At 42.8% G+C, this 21,513-nt stretch overlaps 1 protein-coding gene across 1 annotated transcript in view; it reads right to left on the bottom strand.

Annotated features, from left to right (window-relative positions):
* Nucleotides 1-21,513, bottom strand: part of LOC144784011 (maestro heat-like repeat-containing protein family member 2A) — a 43,390-nt gene that overhangs the window by 8,704 nt on the left and 13,173 nt on the right. Inside the window, exons 10-13 of the mRNA XM_078662719.1 lie at nucleotides 20,623-20,675; nucleotides 19,366-19,473; nucleotides 7,986-8,105; nucleotides 6,612-6,710 (exon numbers count right to left, since the gene is read on the bottom strand). Of these exons, the coding sequence (XP_078518845.1) occupies nucleotides 6,612-6,710; nucleotides 7,986-8,105; nucleotides 19,366-19,473; nucleotides 20,623-20,675 (380 nt within the window). The remainder of the gene's footprint in view (nucleotides 1-6,611; nucleotides 6,711-7,985; nucleotides 8,106-19,365; nucleotides 19,474-20,622; nucleotides 20,676-21,513) is intronic.

Here is a 21,513-nt window from a genome sequence, read left to right as displayed (position 1 = left end):
GCTATGCAGTGATACAGTAGTGTGATCTTAAATGTGTTGAAAACTCAATAAAAAGAATTTTCAAAAAATAAAGAAATTACTATCCAGCTACAGGAAAACTCAACAAGAATTTCCTCTTGCGCAATAACTGCTCTTGAACCAGTGTGAAATTGCAGCAATGAAACTCAACCAATCTGTTCACTTCGATGTCAAAGCTGACCCTGCAGTTGTGCCAGCTGGACTTTTCCCCAACTTTTAATATTATTGACTGAAGTCCTACAACCTATTATGGGATTTTCAGGCTGTCAGAAATCCCTCAATACGGTGAGCTGTATGGCTACCAGGTCAGTGGAGTACATGCTTCCACTGCCCTGCCCAAATGGAGTTCATTATTTAATGGGCTGGCCCATCTATCAACACTCCAATATTTCTGAAGTTCAGATTATAGAAATATCTATGCATACATACATGCAATGCCAGTGTAAAGTGTTAGAGTAACTAGCTAGAGCTGGGACTGCTGTTTTGACTGACATATTCTCAGACACCTTTCTTCCCCCTTTTTTTGGTGCTGGTGCATTTCTCTAAACTATTCATCTAATCTGAGCCTTTCATTGTCTTGCTTTTGTTAGCCACTGATCAACTTAATCACCATTGTCATACCCCCAGCCAATGAGCAGAGACCTTCACATATATTAGCTTGCATGATTTTACAATAGGTCTCGAATTTTCACGGGTTAGAGCTATAGACGTAAATGACAATGTCTGTTACTTATGTTTTTTGGTTTGGAGTGTAGTGGATGTATGTGGTGTCCAGTGGAATTATGTTGGTTGTATTCAAGTTGTTAGTTTTGAAATTGTGTGGGGTGGAAGTGTGTGGTGTATTTGTGTAGTGGAATTGCGGTGCATTGTGAATAGATAGGGGTGAGAGCTGCACAAAATAGATAGAAATGGATGATAGAGAGGGATAGGTAGTTTGTGCAGGAAATGGTGATTGAATTTGAGATAGAAGAGCAGAAAGAGTATGTGAGAAAGAAGGGGAGAGCAGGCCACAGATGCATAAACAGGAGCACATGTGTATGCGGAAAACACCTGAAGAATAAGAGGAGAGTGTGGGTTTGAGGGACAGAAATTTGAGATAGAGGAGCAGAAAGTGTATGTGAGAAAGAAGGGGAGAGGAGGCCATAGATGCATAAAGTGGGGGCACATATGTATGCAGGAAAGTAAAACAGTTAAACAATAAGAGGAGAGTGTGGGTTTGAGGGACAGAAATTTGTGAAAAGGCATGGTATGGAAACTGTGCTTGAGAACTCAAGTGAACCGTATGAGAGAGGCAGGAAGAGTGCATGAGAGAGCGAGAGAGAGCAGTGAGAGAGAGTAAGAGAGAGAGAGTAAGAGAGAGAGAGATAGAGGTACAAGTGGAAGGGGCACCAATAATAGGGGGAGGCGAGAGGTGGACCAGTGAAGAGCGTGAGGAGGTACAGGAAGGTAGCGGATGTGAGCAGGCAGTATAGAGAGAAGACAGGGAGCGTGAGGGAGGGAGAGATCAGCGGTATTGTAAGATGAGAGGGGGTACTGGGAGTCTGAGGGAGAGATGAGAGAGGCAGTGGGTGTGTAGGGAAGTGATGACAGGGTTGATGATAGTGCAAGGGAGTGAGTGATGTGTTAGATTGGAATTGTGTGTTGTGGAATTGTATGGCATGGTGTGAAGCTGTGTAGAGGAAATATGTGGCATCGTGTGCTCTGGAATATGTGGATATAACTGAAGAGTGATGATGGTGGCAGCAAATGGGAAGCCCATGGGCAGGCTAAAGCCCATCCAGTAGATGCAGCATGTCTCGGTTTGAGACAGCCCATATGCTCCATCTAGAGCTGAGGCCTAAAAAACATGACTTTATCCAGCCAGGTGGTTTACCATCAGAGAGATACCAAATAGTGCTACAATGCTTTGCCTGTACAAGGGCATATGTGTTCTCTTCCGTGTTCTTAGAGTGACACAGAGAGCAAGATTGAATGAGCAAGCAGACATTGTAGTTTATGAATTGGTGGTAGCAGCATTCCCGACAAACAAAATGGCTGTGTGTGTTTTGACCACGGTGTGGGGGCAGTTGACTGATTTGTAGATGCAGAAAATATGGGTGTCACTAAATGTTCAATATGTCATCCTGCCCTTGGAAGAATGCCCACGAAGGTAATCCTAGAAAAATCACATGTACATGCAATTACGGTATAATCAATATAATAACAGAAACATATGTAACAGGATTCATTGGATCAGATAATGAGTGTAAAATGACTATGACAGTTACCAAAATGTTTATTGTGTAGTACCTTACAGTTTGCCACTCATTTCCATACACATACTAACCGTTTGACCTACATTTACTTTCTGAGAAAAATAGGCAATGCTCATGTTTTATTGACCAGGCAGTGCACGGAGTGGGAGGCCACTTCAGTGTGGGCCACACTTTGCAGGAAAAGGCCCTACCTGCAGAGCCCAGGTGGGCGGTGGAAGGGGACAATTAAATGCTCACTCTTTCAATTCCACTGCAGTGTGAGGGGTGCAAGGCCACTGGAGTTAGAATCATAGAATAATGAACAAGACTAGCCTAAAAAAAATTGAAACAAAGAGTCCAGCAATTTGCGGCAGCCCCGGCTGCCAGGGCGTGTTATACAAATTTCCAACATGATACGACTAATGCTGAATTACCATAAACATAAAAGTCTACCACAGTTGGCAGCTCATCATGCTCAGAAAAAAAAAAATTAAATGTAGCAAGTTACTGTTTGTAGCATGCTTCATTAAATAAACCCTGGCCTACGACGAAAGACCTATGCAGGGCTTCAAGTGGTATGAAAAAACTGGTGGGTCCCTCAAAGGGGCGTGGCAAGAAGATTACGGATGTGGCTTAAAACATGTAAGCAAAAAATATGTGCTTCTGTATAGTGTGCCTCCCCACTAGTATTTTGGAGCTGATGTCATTGCACCCAGATATATAATACAGCAAGTTACATGGCTGATACAACAAGCCCAGGTTGTCAGCTTTGTCAATGGTGTGTATTTCCATTGGCTATATCTGAGGGTGAACATTTCCATGCCCTTTTCAAATAATTTGTTTCCTTTTAAGTCTTTTCTCTCTCAATGGGGGCTGGTTATCAAAGGGAGGATTTGAAAAGGTTAGTTTAAATAGGCCATCTTCTGTTTTTGCTGAGTTTAACGCAGGATATTCAAGTAAAGCCCTTGCCTTTCTCTCATAACTTTTTTTCCTGCACAACTTATTTTTAACAACCTTGGTGTTTAACAAAATCTATGCTTCAATACCTCGATTACACACTCAAAGCATTTCTTCCTGCAGAACAGTTGTCATGTAAAAATATATGGTTTACATGTAAAGCCCTTTAGTGCCCTAGGGCCAAGTAGTTTACACTATATAAACTGCCAGAAAAAAAAGAAAGAAAAAAGCATAACGTGACCTTGGTGTGGCCTGGCAAGTCATATGTCCTTTTGTGCAACAACAGCATGTAAGCATAATCGTTGCCTTAATTGCAGAAGTATACAAGCACATGAAGGGCAGAAAACTTCCCTAGTAGAGGACAATGACAGTTAATGTCATTTGTAGTGAACACTGTAATAATGTACTCTGCATTATATTGCTGTTCTGCAGAGTATGTTGCAATGGTAAAAGACCCATGCTTCCCTGTAGCAAGGAACTTCCCCTAAGCAGCGGGATCAGAGCAGACATTCCAGCAAAAAAGAGGAATCAGACAAAACAGAGGTTTCTGCCTGGAGGGTGCGGGCAAAAATGGAGTCCCCGTTAAGGACACGTCCCGGCACTTGCTTTTTAGAACTGCTTGCGCACCAGCAATACCCAGCCCACTTAAAGCCCTCGGCCTATGTGATATCTATTTGTGCCTGGGTTGTTAAAAACATTATCTGCAAGACGTGCGGCAATGCTATGAAACTACAAAAATGCAGTTACATGAGCTATAATGAAAACATACATTATTATTATTACGGTGTTCAGGCTGTTAAACATGAACATGTGCGCAGAGTCAGAAGGAGGAGAGCAGAAAGAAAGTATACGAGTAAACTGAATGTTTCTGCTGGGTGAGAACGAAACCTGCAGAGAAGACTGCAGCCCTATGCAGCGTGTACCCCATGTTTTCACATCTTGCTTGGTCCCATCTATGATCTTACTGCCAGGTCCTATAGGCAGGCTTGCTTCCAATGTGATCTGACTGAGCGCTCCTATTTGATTTTCACAACTTAGAAGCGGTGTTTTACGCAACACAGCATTGGGCATTGTCAGAATTATGCTCTCACTACATAAAAACAGCTTTTTAGACGACAGGCATTGTGCTGTTTAAATTCCAATTTCTTTGCGATACCCCTTAGATCAATGAAGCAGCTACCATAAAGGGGCACCTGCTGAACAACGGACACACGACAAACGGAAAACAAACCTGAGCCAATAATGTGTTGAGATAAAAGCACAAGATAACAATAAAAAAACAAGTATTTCCAAGATCAACGAGAGAGTGCACCTGTAACCACCGTGCACAGTAGTTCTAACCAATGGAAAAAGTATTCCCAAAATGAGTACCTAAAATGGCCACTGTGTTAACAGATAAGTAATTGGCTGGTGCTTTCAGGGGGGGGTTCAATACAGGAAGAGGCATGATGTATTCATGCCACGGACGAATGGAGTGACGATTGGGGCAGCTAAAGGGAAGCCTATGGGCAGGCTGGCTAGAGCAGCGCACACACGCTGTCTAGAGCAAAGACCTATGAAGTAACCACTTTTGTAAGTTAAGAGCTTTGCCAGAAAGCGGATCTTTAACCTGTCGGAAAAAGTAATTTCATCCATCTAGTGACGACTTCATGCAGCTTCTGGGCACTGCTAAACTTCAAACAAAAACCTAAATTTCAGATATCGATCATCACACTTAATATCATTTATAAACTTATACAGCTTATTTTTATTTCATTTAAAGGGTGCAGCTCATAGGTTTCATGCCTTAACAAACACATATTTTGTCATAGCTATTGGCGCATTTATTGGAGTGCAGCTTCCACTTGCCCTGGTACGCAATGTACTGTGAAATAAGTGAGGGATGTGTAATGGCTGTTGGTTATGATAAAGTTTAAACACAATTCTTTTTCTGTGCTATACAATTGTGGTGGCACAGGCAACATAAATTATTCACTCAAACTTGAATTATGGTGTCAAAGAACTTTTGGGCAGCACTACCTCGTGCACCTGTCTGCTCAAAAGACACTTGTCCCCTGCCAGTGGTATTTAGGTTAACATTTAGAAATTAAATATAGAGGAAAAAAATACAAAAAGAAAAGTGAGAAACTGATATTTCAAATTTTAATGCTGTATAAGTATCTGAAAATAATTTTGTAGGATTTTATTCTTGTTGTAAGGTACACAAATCCAAAATCCTATGTCTAACCATAATGCTATCACTATCACTTGCCCATTACTATTATGTACTATAACCGAAACCCAAACCCCCTAACACTAGGAGGATAATATACCCACCACTTTTCACAGACCTGAACCTAGTTCATTCCAGCAAAGTATGCTGAACAAAATTCTTTACCCTAACCCTGTATCATGCCCATACTTCATCTCTAGCCATAAAGTTATCCCTAAGACTAACATTAATCAAGAACTGTTCCGTAACTGGCACAATATACGCAACCTGAAGTCAATATCTATCCTTTATGCTTACATTAACTCTACACCTAACTTTAATGTGTACCATTACCCTTACCCTAAATCAACCCTGGCCTCAGTGTCACCCAGCCCCCAAATACAATGATCCTCCCTGGCCTTGTCCTAGGCATAGAGGATATGTGTGGTTCTCTGCCCCTACAACGCAATCACACTGCCTTACCCATGTGTCAGGGTGGGTTGTTCACGTTGGCCTCATGAAGGCCCATCCTCAGACAGGAGAGGTAGTCCTTTAACACAACACACCAGTGCTGGTGCCGGTTGCCTCCTGGCCCTGGCCAGTCACCATTTCAGTAGGAGTTTAGAGCACAGTAAGCTTTGTGCTATAGAATATGGACTCAGCCGCATACCTTTCCTCAATGTAACTGTATTCTGTAGATACAGAGCCCAGCCTTTACACAGGCCTGTTGTTTGATATCGAGTACCACTCCCCCCTTGAGTCCAGGGCCTGGTCTTAGACCTGGTCTTGAATTGAACACCCACATTCCTAAATGTAAGTTGTCTTGGAGGGTGGCATTTCCGTTGGTGCTCTATTACTTCTGAAGTCATGAGTAAATCAAAGGAGAAAGTAAAGGTTGAATGACTTGTTTTTATGGTAAATTTAAGAAAGTGTTGCATTTGGTATCATAAGCCCCTTCAAAATAAATTTTCTAAACAAATTTCTAAATTTCTTCAACAAATGTTATATACACATGAGGAATGGAAGCTGCACTGGCCATTTATTTGATACAGTTTTGTTTTCGGAATTGTAGACGTCTACGTCTTTAGACATATTTTAGCTTTTCTTTCTCGTAAACTTTTATCTAATTGTGAAATACATTTAATAAATGTGAACCACCACTGCTGAGGAAAGTTTGAAATATCAGACAGAAAGAGATGCATGGTTCTTACCAGCTCAATATCAGAAAGACAACCCTTGTACGCTTCAAGTACCTGCCGGCATGCGAAAGGATGAACCTTGGCACATGTTTGGAAACCAATTACTATGCCCTGCAAATAAGGAAAGACAACTCACAGCCTCAGGGAGACAATAGACATTAACCAAACACAGACATTTAGTACAAGAGATTTCATATTTGAAAGAAAGGATAAAGCTGGTTCTTGATTTCACATTCAGTGTTTACAGCTAGTATTGGTGAATGATTGTCAACTAGTAAAGCAAGGGAAACGGCCACTACAACGCGGCCGTTTCCACGAATGCATTAACCACGCATGCATTACAACGCATGCGTGGTTAACACGAAAGCCTTTACCACGCATACCTTTACTAAGAGGTAAGTAGTAAAGGCATATGTGGTAAAGGTTCAAAATAAAAAAGGGGGGCTTGGGGGGTCTCCACCCCAAACAAAAACCTCACCTGAAATCACGTAAGAAAGTGCAGGAAATCAGCGTCATTTAAGAGGAAACGGAAAGAAACTTCCGCTTCCTCTTAACGACGTAAAACGTCACCACGCAAGAATTAGAGGAAAGGGTTATGCGTTGAAAAACCATTCCGTTGTAACGCATGCGTGGTAAAGGCATGCGTTGCAACGGAATGCGTTGTAAGAACATACAACCGTAAAGCAAATATATTCAGTGGCCTGAAAGCATGATTTAAGGATACCTTTATACAGCTATGCTGGAGGGCCTTTACCATGCTACTTAAAAAGCATCTTTGGACAATAAGATGAGAGTTTTGTCACTATTTGTTTTCTGTCACTTAGTGCGATTTCTTTAGAAGCGGTGCTTATCCTTTTTTCCTCATGTCTACTGTTGTCTATTTTGAAGGCCTTTCTGAGAGAGTCATTTCAAAGCCTTCACATAGCTTTATGTCTTTCACCACTTTATCTGCAACATTGATTAAACTTGATTTATCTTGTTCAAACACTGGCTTCTATCAAGAGAGATCACCTAAAGAGGCTCCTAACTATCCCTGATGAAATGCATTATTAGTCACCTGAAAAAAGGAGCTCTACATTTAGTTTCTGCTAACTTAGTCCTCATCTACTCTGTAGAGGGGTTTCACTCTACTATAATTTGGCTATGCACGGAGTACAAAATCACACTTTTGGGTGAGAGGAAGTACTGAGTGAGGAATGTTTCACCGGTCATCAATATTTACCATCAAGCTCTATGAATGAAGTTACAAACCTACACAATGTACACCCAGATGCTCCACAGCCCATATGACTACCTTCTCAACTTGTTTTTGTTGTGGTCGTACAGGGTGAAATACCCTAGGGAAATAAATCTATGATAATTGTAAGAAATGCACTTGATACTTACTGCATGGTAAGGCGTAGCGATGAACCTAGTAGATTCGAACATGCTTCGAAGAAAGGGTAAAATCAGTGCAGTATCATCACAGCTGGCCATGCACTTACCAAGGCACTGGAAAATAAAACCCTAATATGGGAGTGAATTAAAGACAGTCTGAGTTAAGAATAAACAGCATCTCCTGCTCACTCTATGAAAGTCTTACTTATATTGGAGTATTCATCTTTGATTCACTCTACACACATATTTGTCTCCCACTTTCAAATAGCACTCAATAAGTTTAGTGAAATGTTTGTTATCTTATGTAGTATAGTTATATTTTCTGGGCATTGTAGAGATTTGTATATGGCCTTAATATGACTCAAAACAAGGAAGTGAGGGGTAATGTGAGCCAATGAAGGTCCAGTACCAAGGCTCTGAAAGTGCTAATGCAGAAACCAGTGGAAATACTGCTCCTTTCAGAAAGCAAAGTAGAAAGAAAGGCGGACAAAGAAAGGGGAATCCTAAGGATTTTTTCTTGGTGCCTTCACAAATCCATGAGCATGTAAAGTCTCATCATCAAGGGTGTTCTTCATAGGGCTGGCAATGCAATGCCCTATGGGCCCCACGAAGGGTCGCTTTAGCAGAGATCTTTTTATTTTTGCCATCTGATGAAAGTGCCAGTGTGAGGGAGTTTTGAATGTGTGAGGTTGAGTGAATGTGTATAGTGAAATGAAGAGAGACTAAAAAGAGGTATTCAACTGGACTTTAAACTGATGGTTTCCTTGGCAGGTTTAAAAAAAACATAATTTGGTATGGGCGACTACAGGGAGGTAATGTATCCAAGTAGCCTAAATCTGTGAATGTGGTCAGGTCAACGTGTTTCTTGCCTGTTGGCCCAAAAAGTATCTGTACCACTTCTTCAGGGCCTAAAAAAGGGAGAGCTAACCCTACCCCACATCTAAGATGTGATATAAAGTGTAGGTAATCCCCTAAAAAAAATACCTTTGTTCAAAAAGTTTAAAGAAAACACACAGTAAACAAATGTTTTGCATGTATGGGCCAATGTGTCTCCAGGATCGCTTTTCCGGGACACTGTATGTGCAAGCTATTGTTATGGCTGATTAGTCGCCACAATGTGAAGGAAGTAAAAAACACACTAGTACATGCTATATAACAGAACAGGCAAGTGGACATACAGGCAACAGATAACATAAAACCAATCTGTGTTGCTGTTACACAGTGTATCACAAGTTGTCCTCAGGAGTGAGTGAAGGGTCTTACCCTTTGGATCAGTGACCCATAGGTCTAAAGCAGAGTGTAGCACTCAGCTGCTGACTGTGGAAAGAACAATGATAGTCAACATAAAGAAACAGCAAGTTCAAGGGGACCCAAATTGCCTTGGGGTGAGGAAAAAAAAGAAAAACAGAGTTTTCAAGAGATGCAACCATACTCATGTGGTTTCTGTGCAGAGAGCACTGGAGACCTACCATCCTCTGTTCATCTGGATTGAGACTGAGCAGGGGATAAGACCCGTCTTTTAAGGTGCAGGTAATTGTAGTGATTGTCCTTGGATGGGGTGCATGCGACCGTGGGAAGGAGTGATGAAGCACTGGGCCCCTTGAGATTCCAGAGCCATGATTCGCTTTTAAGTGTACTCAGAAACTGAAGGACCTCCTGGTAAACACCAGACCTCATATTCAACAGTCCCACATGCAGAACACCTTGTGGGCCTTACCACCTGTCACAGGGCACTATCCCTGTGGGTCCTACGGGGTATGCCCACTGACTAAACATTCCTAAGAGGTCAGGTTGGGTCCCCAATTCGCCTGGAAACAAAAAAGTCACAGTAACTGCAGTACAAAAAACTGTGTTTACCTGATCACCTGCCTTTGTGGCCTTTATTACGCGGGAATGACCACGAGCGCTATCGAACCAAGAATAATGGAGCACTGGAGCAACATATGCTGCAGACACAGCACTACAAAAATGTGCCATCCCTTTTCCAACTCCAACCACTCTCCAGATGACCTCCGGCAGATCATTTGGGAAGCTATTAATTCATGGAGCCCTTTAAACCTTTTCAGAATGGAGCAAGGGTGGATTTTATGCCTCTCCACCAACAGCAAAGGTTTGAAAGATGAAATCCTCTAGTGCGAGGTGTAATTCATACCCCTGTGAAATCAGATACTCTCTTACTATGGCTGGATTGACATTTTCTTCATACATGGGACCTGATATACCATATCACCATTGACACCATGTCACATATGGAATGCCCGGCTATGGAGTCCCAGACACCACACTAAGCAGTGCTTATGATAAGCATTTTGCGACTTGGCATTGGTCTCTTCTTCAGTAACACAAATGATTCTGTTGATACCAATGAGGTGGTACCCTCCAATAAGAAACCATGTAATTGTCTTAGTCTACTGTTTGAGATGAACAAGTTACTTACCTTCGGTAACGCTTTTTCTGGTGGATACAGTATCTGCCTGTGGATTCCTCACCCTGCGAATATCCCCCTGAGTCAGCAACGTTCGGAAAATTCTTTGTAGGTCGCCGGCGTGGACGACGTCACAGGAACGCACGAAATCGCGCGCGGCTGCCCTGACGTCACCGACTCCATAATAGGCCTACTCCGGCGTGATGACATCAGTTCCGCCCTTTTTTCCGTGCCTTCGAGGCACACGGACGGACCAACAACAATAGATATATACACAGTATACACAGTACAAACTAGTCAAGTTAACACACATAGTGTGAATATAACATAGTAAATCATGTACAAGAACACACTTCCTTTGAGGATAACATGTATACATTAAAAAAACATTACCAGAAATTCAGGTATAGAAGAGTGGACAACGGGGAGGCGGGTGGGCATGTGAGGAATCCACAGGCAGATACTGTATCCACCAGAAAAAGCGTTACCGATGGTAAGTAATTTGTTCTTCTGATGGATACATCTGCCAGTGGATTCCTCACCTTGTGAATAGATTCCCACAGCAGTCCCCACTCCTGGAGGAGGGTGTCTACTGCTCTATATCAGAAAGTCCTGAAGGACAGAACGCGCAAAGTGGCCGTCCCTCCTCACTTCGGTATACAAGCAGTAATGCTTCGCGAAAGTGTGGAGGGAGGCCCAAGTTGCCTCTCTACAAATGTCCTCTATAGGAACACCCCTAGACAAAGCAGATGTTAATGACTTTGCTCTAGTAGAATGAGCTCTTATACCCTCTAGAGGTTCTTTACCAGCCAGGGCGTAGCAGATCTTGATGCATAGAATAATCCATCTCGAAAGTGTGCGCTTGTGCACAGCTCTTCCTTTTCTACTGCCAGCAAATCCAACAAACAACTGGTCATCCACCCGATAGTCCTTTGTCTTATCAAGATAAAAGCTCACCGCCCTCTTAGGGTCCAGACGGTGAAGCCGTTCCTCCTCCTTGGAAGGGTGAGGGGGAGGATAGAAGGTAGGAAGGGTAATAGACTGTCTTAGATGGAAGGGAGTTACCACCTTAGGCAAAAAAGCAGCCCTGGTCCTAAGAACCATTCGTTCAGCATGAATGATCAAGAATGGGGGCTTCGAACTAAGAGCTTGAAGCTCACTTACCCTCCTTGCCGAGGTAATAGCAACCAGGAAGACCGTCTTAAAAGACAAGAGTCTCAAGGGACACTTGTGCAAAGGTTCGAAAGGAGAACCCAGTAAGCACCAGATTCAAGTCCCATTGAGGTACAATAAAGGGAGTAGGAGGAAATGTATTCTAAGGCCCTTTAGAAATCTTAAAACAACAGGAGACTCAAATAAGGACGGCCGATCCGGCAGGCAGAGAAATGCCGACAAAGCCGAAAGATAACCTTTGACTGTAGGAACAGCAAGAACTTGCTACGCTAAAGAAAGAGCAAATTGAAGTATAGATGATAAACGAGCCCTCAAAGGATCGATGGATTTCTCCCCACACCAGGAAACAAACCGAGACCACCTATAAGAATAGATAGACTTGGTGGAGTCAGGTCTGGCCGATAGAATGACATCCACCACATCATGTGGGAGAGAAAAGGAATTCAGGTTGCCCCTTTCAATCTCCAGGCATGAAGGTGTAAGGTCTGGAGGTGGAGGTGTAGAACCTGCCCCTCCATCTGAGAGAGGAGATCTGCCCTGAGAGGGAGACAGAGCGGCGGGCACGAGGAGAGGTGGAGAAGATCTGTGTACCACACCCTTCTTGGCCAATCCGGGGCGATCAATATGACTTGGGCCCGGTCTTGGCGAATCTTTCTCAGAACCCGAGGAATCAATGGTATGGGAGGAAACGCGTAAAGGAGTTGTGAGCCCCAACTCAACTGAAACGCGTCCCCCAAAGCTCCCAGCATCGGATACTGAAGACTGCAGAATGACGGGCAGTGAGCATTCTCGTGAGTGGCGAACAGGTCCACCTGAGGAGTTCCCCACGTCCGAAAGACGTGACAAACTACCTCTGGATGAAGCCTCCACTCGTGGTCGGCCAAGAACTGCCGACTGAGACTGTCTGCACGCATGTTCAGAACTCCGGCCAGATGATTTGCCATCAGACAAATCTGATGGTCCAGAACCCAGGACCAGAGACGCAGAGCCTCTCTGCAGAGACACTGCGACCCCACTCTTCCCTGTTTGTTGACATACCACATCGCGGTGGTGTTGTCCATCAGGACTTGAACCGACCACCCACGAAGGGAAGGGAGAAAGGCCTTGAGTGCTAGACGTATCGCCCGCAACTCTAGAAGGTTGATGTGAAGCAACCTTTCCTCTTGATCTCCAGATCCCCCAGATGAGCACCCCACCCTAGAGTGGATGCATCCGTTATCACCGTGGCAACCGATGGAGGTAGATGGAAAGGCTTTCCTTGAGACAGATTGCCTTCCACGCTCCACCAAGATACATCCGCTGCAGCTTCTCTGGAAATCCTCACAGACTCCCTGAGATCCCTGTTGTGTTGATACCACTGCCTGCGGAGACACCCCTGGAGTGCCCTCATGTGCCAGCGTGCATGGTTGACCAACAGAATGCAGGAAGGCATCAGACCGAGCAGGCGAAGGACCTTCAGGACTGGAACTACCGCTCCATTGTGAAATAAAGGAATCATTCCCTGTATGTCGAGAATCCTTTGAGGTGGAGGGAATGCTCGACATACAGTTGTGTCCAGTACCGCACCTATGAACAGGTTGCGCTGGGAGGGCACCAGGTGAGATTTGGGTACATTTATTGAAAAACCCAACCTGTACAACAACTGAGTTGTGACTTGCAGATGATGGAGCACTGTCTCTGAAGATTCTGCTTTGATCAACCAATCGCCCAGATACGAGAATACAGGTATCCCCGACCTTCTGAGATGTGCTGCCACCACAGCCATCACCTCGGTGAAAACTCGAGGTGCAGTAGTAAGACCAAACGGAAGGACCGCAAACTGGTAATGTTGCGATCCCACCGTGAAACGGAGATACTTTCTGTGCGACTTCAGGATAGGAATATGGAAATAAGCATCCTGCAAGTCGATCGACACCATTCAGTCCTCTTCCAGCAGCGCCTAAAGAACATGAGCAAGGGTGAGCATGTGAACTTCTCCTGTTTCAGGTAAAGGTTCAAGATCCTAAGATCCATGATTGGACGAAGTCTGCCACCCTTCTTGGGAATCAGGAAATACCGGGAGTAGCATCCCTGACCCCTTTCCTGCTCCGGAACCACCTCTATCGCACCCTTTCGTAACAGTGACAGGACTTCCTCCTGCAGGAGAAGTAGGCGGTCCTCTGAGCAAAATCCTTGGCAAGGAGGGTAATCTGGAGGAAATTCCAGAAAGGGAAGAGCATACCCATTCTCTTCAAGATTGAGAACCCAAAGATCTGATGTAACCGATTCCCAATCCAGTAGAAAATGGGTAAGCCGACCCCCTACAGGACCCGCATGATCCGGAATGGCGAATCTAGGGCTGCTTTGCTGATGGTGAAGGGGGTTGGGAAGAGGAGGAGGAGGCTTGACGTCCTTGAGGACAAGCTCTTTGTTTGCCCCTGTAGGATTTATATAGTGGATTTTGCTTTTGCTGCTGCTGTTGAGTTTGACGGTAGGGACGAAAGGACGAACGTCCAAAACCTCTATACCTCTTAGTCGCAGAGCCTCTGGACTGCAGCCCCAAAGATCTGGCAGTAGCCCTACTGTCCTTAAATCTTTCCAAAGCTGCATCAGATTTTTTGCCAAACAGTCCAGCACCATCAAATGGGAAATCCAACAAGGCTGCCTGAACGTCCTCAGAAAAGTCAGATGACTTCAGCCAGGCAGCCCTTTTAGAGGCAACAGAAGTTCCCATAATGCGAGCAACTGAATCAGCAGTGTCAAGACCACTTTGAATCACTTGATGTGCAGCCGCCTGTGTATCGGCCAACACCGCATTAAAATCCTTCCTGCTGTCCTCAGGAATTTTAGGAGCCAACTGCCGTACAGAGTCCATCAGGGCATGTATATATCTCCCCAAGAGACATGTGGCATTGGTCGATTTTAGAGCCATACTTGCCAAAGAGAAAATCTTCTTCGCAGTCTGATCCTGTTTCTTGGACTCCTTATCCCAGGCACTTGAGGGAAAGCACCAACAGTCTTCTTCAAACAGGCTGCCTGTATAACCAGACTTCCAGGCAAAGGATGTGAGGATAGAAACTCAGGATCACCAGGTGCTACCCTATACCTCCTTGCAACACCCTTAGCCACTGCAGGAGCTGTAAGAGACCTGTTCCAAACCTCCAATATAGGCTCATTCAAAGCCTCGTTAAAAGGAAGCAATGGTTCCACAACTGAAGATGGGGAGTGGAGGACCTAAGTCAAAAGATTAGACTTGTATTCAGCTGTAGGCAAAGTCAAATTTAAAAGATCCGCAGCTTTTTTGATGACCACATGGTATGGTGCAACGTCCTTTGAAGGGGCATCAGATACAGAGGACAGCTCCCATTCAGGGGAAAGCTCCAAACCACTAGCATCCCTCAAATCATCAAAATAGTCCTCCTGAAGCTCACCTTCTTCCACCTCATCCTCAGCCTCTCTAAATCTTTGCTCCTCCATAAGGCGCTGAGCTTCTCCCCTCGATCTCTCCTTCAAGAGTCGCGCCATCGGATCCGTGACCGACTCCGATGGAGCCGGTGCCGGCGTCGAGATCGGATCTGGAAGCCCAGGTCGCTGCTCACGAGGTCGAGTCGGAGCCGGCGACGATGGAATCGGCGTCGATTACCTCGGAGGCGCCGAGAAATGCCAAGGCGGAGCCAGCGCCGGCATAAATGGCATAAAAGGAGCTGGAGCATAGGAGTGGGGAACTACTAAATTATATGCCAATGGACCCATGGGACCCGAAGGTGCACCAGAGGGGTACAAAGCTCTTGAGTAGACTCCATACATTGCGTTTAAAAACGAAGTAGGGGCTTGACCTGGAGCTGGGAAGGGCGGGTAAGGACCCACAGGATGCTCTCTCGGAGGTTCCAGATTCGCCTCCTCTTCCACAGGCGGATGGACTGGAGTCATCGAGCCCTCAGGTAATGGAGCCTCTTCTTCCTCTCGAGCCGGGGACGGCGTGGAGAGAGATCCGATACCGGAGCCGGAGAACGCACTGGCAACTTCAAGGGCGAAGCCTCACCTTCTGGAACACCAGGTGAAGGAGACACCTCATCTTTTCTATGCCTCCTCTTAGGCGACTTCGGTCTCGACTCAGAGTCCTTACCGGAGTGATGTCGAGATCCATGCCTTCGCTTCTTATGCGTCTTCTTCGTTGACCTCGAAGCATGACCAGATGACGACCTCGAAGGCAACGCCGTGCGGGACCTCGACCTCGACCTCGACCTCGCCCTACTCGAACGCGATCTCGAAGTCTTCTTCTCCTTTCTACCTTTCAACTTCACCACCAGAAGTTTTGCTTCCCTCTCTCAAAGAGCCTTCGGGTTCAACTTCTTACACGAAGAACAGCCTTTGACATCGTGGTCCCAACTCAGGCACCAGATACAATCCTCGCGCGGGTCCGTAATCGACATCATCTTGCCGCACTCCCCACATGGCTTGAACCCGGTCTTCTTAGACGACATCTTCAGCAAGAAACAAAGAAGCAAGAAGACACCAAACAGAGAAAAACAGTAACAAAGTTACTAACAGCTACGTTGGATATCATAAAAATAATATTTAATATTCCAACTCCAAAGAGTGCAACAGTATGGAAAGCGTTGGATAGCGTAGATCGGCAAATTACTATTACAACTCCAGAGGGTGCAACAGTAGGGAAAACGTTGGATAGCGTAGGGGGAAAAATTACTAATCCCACTCCAGAGAGTGCAACATTAGGGAAAGCGTTGGATAGCGTAAAAGTAAAAATTACTATTCCCACTCCAGAGAGTGCAACAGTAGGGAAAACGTTGGATAGCGGGTGGGCAAAAATTACTATTCCAACTCCAGTGAGTGGAAAAGTAGGGAAAACGTTGGATAGCGGGTGGGCAAAAATAACTATTCCAACTCCAGTGAGTGGAAAAGTAGGGAAAGCGTTGGATAGCGGGTATGTAAAAATTACTATTCCCACTCCAATGAGTGCAACATTAGGGAAAACGATGGATAGCGTAAGAGTAAAAATTACTATTCCCACTCCAGAGAGTGCAACAGTAGGGAAAACGTTGGATAACGGGTGGTTAAAAATTACTATTCCCACTCCAGTGAGTGGAACAGTAGGAAAAGCGTTGGATAGCGTAAGAGTAAAAATTACTATTCCCACTCCAGAGAGTGCAACAGTAGGGAAAGCATTGGATAGCGGGTGGGTAAAAATTACTATTCCAACTCCAGTGAGTGGAATAGTAGGGAAAGCATTGGATAGCGGGTATGTAAAAATGACTATTCCCACTCCAATGAGTGCAACATTAGGGAAAGCGTTGGATAGCGTAAGAGTAAAAAATACTATTCCCACTCCAGAGAGTGCAACAGTAGGGAAAACGTTGGATAGCGGGTGGGTAAAAATTACTATTCCAACTCCAGAGAGTGCAACAGTAGGGAAAACGTTGGAAAACGGGTGGGTAAAAATTACTATTCCCACTCCAGTGAGTGGAACAGTAGGGAACGCGTTGCATAGCGTATGGGTAAAAATTACTATGACAACTCCAAAGGGTGCAACAGTAAGAAAAGCGTTGGATAGCGTAAAAATATTATTTAATATTCCAACTCCAAAGGGTGCAACAGTAAGGAAAGCGTTGGATAGCGTAGATTGGCTAATTACAATTCCAACTCCAGAGGGTGCAATAGTAGGGAAAACGTTGGATAGCGTAGGGGGAAAAATTACTATTCCCACTCCAGAGAGTGCAACAGTAGGGAAAGTGTTGGATAGCGTAGGGAGAAAAATTACTATTCCCACTCCAATGAGTGCAACATTAGGGAAAGTGTTGGATAGCGTAAAGGTAAAAATTACTATTCCAACTCCAGTGAATGGAACAGTAGGGAAAGCGTTGGATAGCGTAGGGAGAAGAATTACTATTCCAACTCCAAAGGGTGCAACAGTAGGGAATGCCAATTAATAAATATTTACAAAATATATTACACATAAAAAAATGTAATTAATTACAATTAAATTACTTCCCACCCTATTCCCCTATAAACCCACAGCCCACTCTGGTACTAAAACATTACATTTAATAATAATTAACATTAATTACCAATGAAATAAATATTTTATCAATTAAAATGATTAATTGCCAATTAATAATTAAATAAAAAATTAATTATTTACAATTAAATTACTTCCCACCCTATTCCCCTATAAACCCACAACCCGCTCTGGTACTAAAACATAACATTTAATAAAAATTAACATTAATTACCAATTAAATAATTAATTTATCAAATAAAATAATGAATTGCCAATTAATATTTACAATTAAATTACTTCCCATCCTATTCCACTATAAACCCACAACCCACTCTTGTACAAAAACATAACATTTAATAATAATTAACATTAATTACCAATTAAACAATTAATTTATCAATTAAAATAATTAATTGCCAATTAATAATTAAATAAAAAATGAATTAATTACAATTAAATTACTTCCCACCCTATTCCCCTATAAATACACAACCCACTCTGGTACTAAAACATAACATTTAATAATAATTAACATTAATTACCAATTAAATAATTAATGTATCAATTAAAATATTTAATTGGCAATTAATAATTAAATAAAAAATTAATTAATTACAATTAAATTACTTCCCACCCTATTCCCCTATAAACCCACAACCCGCTCTGGTACTAAAACATAACATTTAATAAAAATTAACATTAATTACCAATTAAATAATTAATGTATCAATTAAAATAATTAATTGCCAATTAATAATTACAATTAAATTACTTCTCACCCTATTCCCCTATAAACCCACAACCCGCTCCGGTACTAAAACATATAATTTACTTAAAAATAAATTTATTAATATATAAAAATAATACACATATAATAAAAATTAATTTAAATACTTAACAAAAACATATAACACATACATAATAAAAATCAAAAAAATAATACAAATATCGATATTAATAACATCGAAATTAGTTACATCGATATATATGCTATCGATATTACTAACTTCGATATTACTTACATCGATATAAATGAATTCGATATTACTTACCTCAGGGTCGATATTATGTCCTACGATATTCTTGACATCGATATTCTGTACCTTCGAAATTTTAAACACGATATTTTGGTAGGTCGAAATTTTCAACTCGATATTTTGACTGTGTACCCACATTTACATCACCCCTCACATACAAAATGCCCTTACACAAGCACTTCTAATCAGACATAAAAAAAAAAAAGATCTCCCCTAAAGTGACCCTTCTTGGGGCTCGTAGGGCATTATAGCGCTGGACCTATGAGAAGCAAGCCCACTACGAAGCATTACATCCTCAGTGATGTGTGAGGGCACCAAGAAATAATCCTTAAGATTCCCCCTTCTTTGCCCGCCTTCCTTTCTTCTTTGCTTTATGATAGGAACAATACCTCCACTGCTTTTTGCATGAATATGGCCTCACATCCCCTGAATGGGGATTGGCTCTAACATGAAGACTACCTATTGGCTAAAGGGATCCTTTAGGGAAATGAGTATAGCCCTGAAATGTTGTGGCTTTTATTGATTCAAGTGGAGAGGATTACCTCAGGGAGTTCATCTCCATCTGCTTCTTAGTAGGTCAGTCCTTCCAGGGAGTGGGAGAACCATACCTGATTTTCCCAACAGGCTTAGCCCAATGCTGTGTACCCATATTATAAAAATTACCTTTACTAATGGAATACACAGTTCTACCCTTCTCCGACTTTGTGTTAAATTGACTTCTCCAATGGTTCAATACTGACCCTTGAGAGCACTAACCTCCTCATTCACATGATGGACAAAACTGTCAATCTGTTCGGTGAGTTCTTCCATAAAAGAGACATGCCATTCTCTGTATGGGGCTTGTTTTAGGATAGTCCCCAGGAACTGCAAGAAAAACAGTGAGAGACTTTAATGCAGTAATAGAAACGTAAATGCAGTATCCACGGCTGACGTCTGCAGTGATTTTGAGAAGATAAGGGTAAACAAACTTCATCTAACAACCTCTGTAATGAAATTATATTTGGACATAAGAACCAGAGAACACATACAGCAATGCTTAAATAGTGTGGTGTGATATCAGTGCTGAGAAGAAACAGGAGGCCTTGACAGTGGCCGTGATTTACACAGAAACACATGCAACAAAACCATGCTGCCCACAAATTATTGTGAAATGAGCAACAGTGCAGCCATGCAGACAGAAAACACATTGGGATTATGCAACAATATCACATACTTAGAAGCAGAATGCAAAAACATTTTGGGTATCCAGCAAGGGAGCAGAATGTAAATTTAGTGTTAACAAGGGTGAAGACTGAACACAAGGAACATAAAATTTCATCTCAGGAGCACAATAGAAGCTCAGTGGAGTGTGATGGCCCGGCAAAACATACAGTGACAGAGTGACAATTCAAATGAAGATAGGGAGCATGGATCATGTGCCTATCCGATTGCAGAATATGAATTTACTGATAATGTGAAATGCAGTGGGAAGAGTGATAGTGTGACAATCCAGGGAAAGAAGAACGTTGTGCTAGTGTGACTATCCTGGGGGATAAAAAAGAGTCGGAGGAAACAATTACCAGTAAGGGGCTACATTTTTAGCCCTGTGCAACAACAGTCAGATTTATGAGTAATGCAATGATCACTGTGGAGCCTGTAATTTACCTGGGTAAAACATGCAGATAAACTCTGATACATGTAGGACTAGGTGTCGTAAGCATGCAATTTCCAGTTTTATGAATGTCAACTTGGGCCAATAAGGTTTTTAATGCATCTGGTAAACATTACATATTAGGGAAATGTTATGTACCGGGTACAGCTGTTCCCCCTCTGTGCCCAATCATAATCAACATCATAGTAACGATCATAATCCATAGAAATAATAGGGATATGGTGAGAATATTGCAACCTCATAGCAGAACAGCACTATGATGGGGTGAATTTAATATCTGCATATATTCACGCTGAATGAGTGGCTTTGGAAAACAAAGAGACAAGCGTCATGTGTGACATTCATTAGCAATTCATCCTTACTGAAACAAGCGTGCATTTCCACTTTGCCAAGTCAAAGTTTCTTTCCGTGGAAGCTGAAATAGTAGTTGGTAAAAAAGAAATATATGTAAGTAAAAGTGAATAGCAAGCAACATTTCAAAGGCAATGTGCTTACATACCAAGCACTAGCAGAAGTAGATTCACACAATTCAAAGTGTGCAAAATGTGTTTGTTGGCTCTGCCTGTCCTGGGAATTGAGTTCAAGGTCATTAGTTGTTCATGTGCCCTTGATGTCACTCTTAGCTCCTTATATCTGGTTGTAATTTTAGGTTTATATATTCTGGTTTGCTTTCTTATATAACAGAAAGGTCACCACACCACTTGTTTGCAGAAAATCAGTTTATCACAGAGCTACTGCCAATAAGCATTTCAGCTGTCAGATTAAGCCTTGATCACATAGGGGATCGCCGTTGTGGTTCAGAGTAAAAAAGTGCATATGTGCTCTAAAATTACATACACATAGAAAAATACTCCTTTATTATATCAAAGACCAAAATATTTTGTAACACTTCTTAATTTGCTATAATACCCAACGTACTCCAATATAGTCCTAGGTAGTCGCACAAGCTTTTACCGACATTTGTCCTACCTTGCTCTACATAACAGTTCTGGCCCTGACCTTTTACCTAGTTAGGTGCTGCATAAATGTTGTGTAGTTTTCTCAAAAAACTAGCCTAATTTATTATGCATGAGGATTCTTAGTATCACAGCAGGATTAAAATCTTGTGCATAATAACTCTGTATAAGGGTCACCACTATCGTCATCCTTGGCTTACATGCCCACAGAATCATGGCACATCTAGGTAGAACCCCTGATGGTACCTTTCATGTATATAAGTACCACATCTTTGCTGGGCAAGCCGGAGGAGAAAA

The sequence above is a fragment of the Lissotriton helveticus genome, chromosome 10, assembly GCF_964261635.1.
Source record: "Lissotriton helveticus chromosome 10, aLisHel1.1, whole genome shotgun sequence".
In the NCBI taxonomy this organism is placed as follows: domain Eukaryota; kingdom Metazoa; phylum Chordata; class Amphibia; order Caudata; family Salamandridae; genus Lissotriton; species Lissotriton helveticus.
This window is presented reverse-complemented; position numbering and strand designations above follow the sequence as displayed.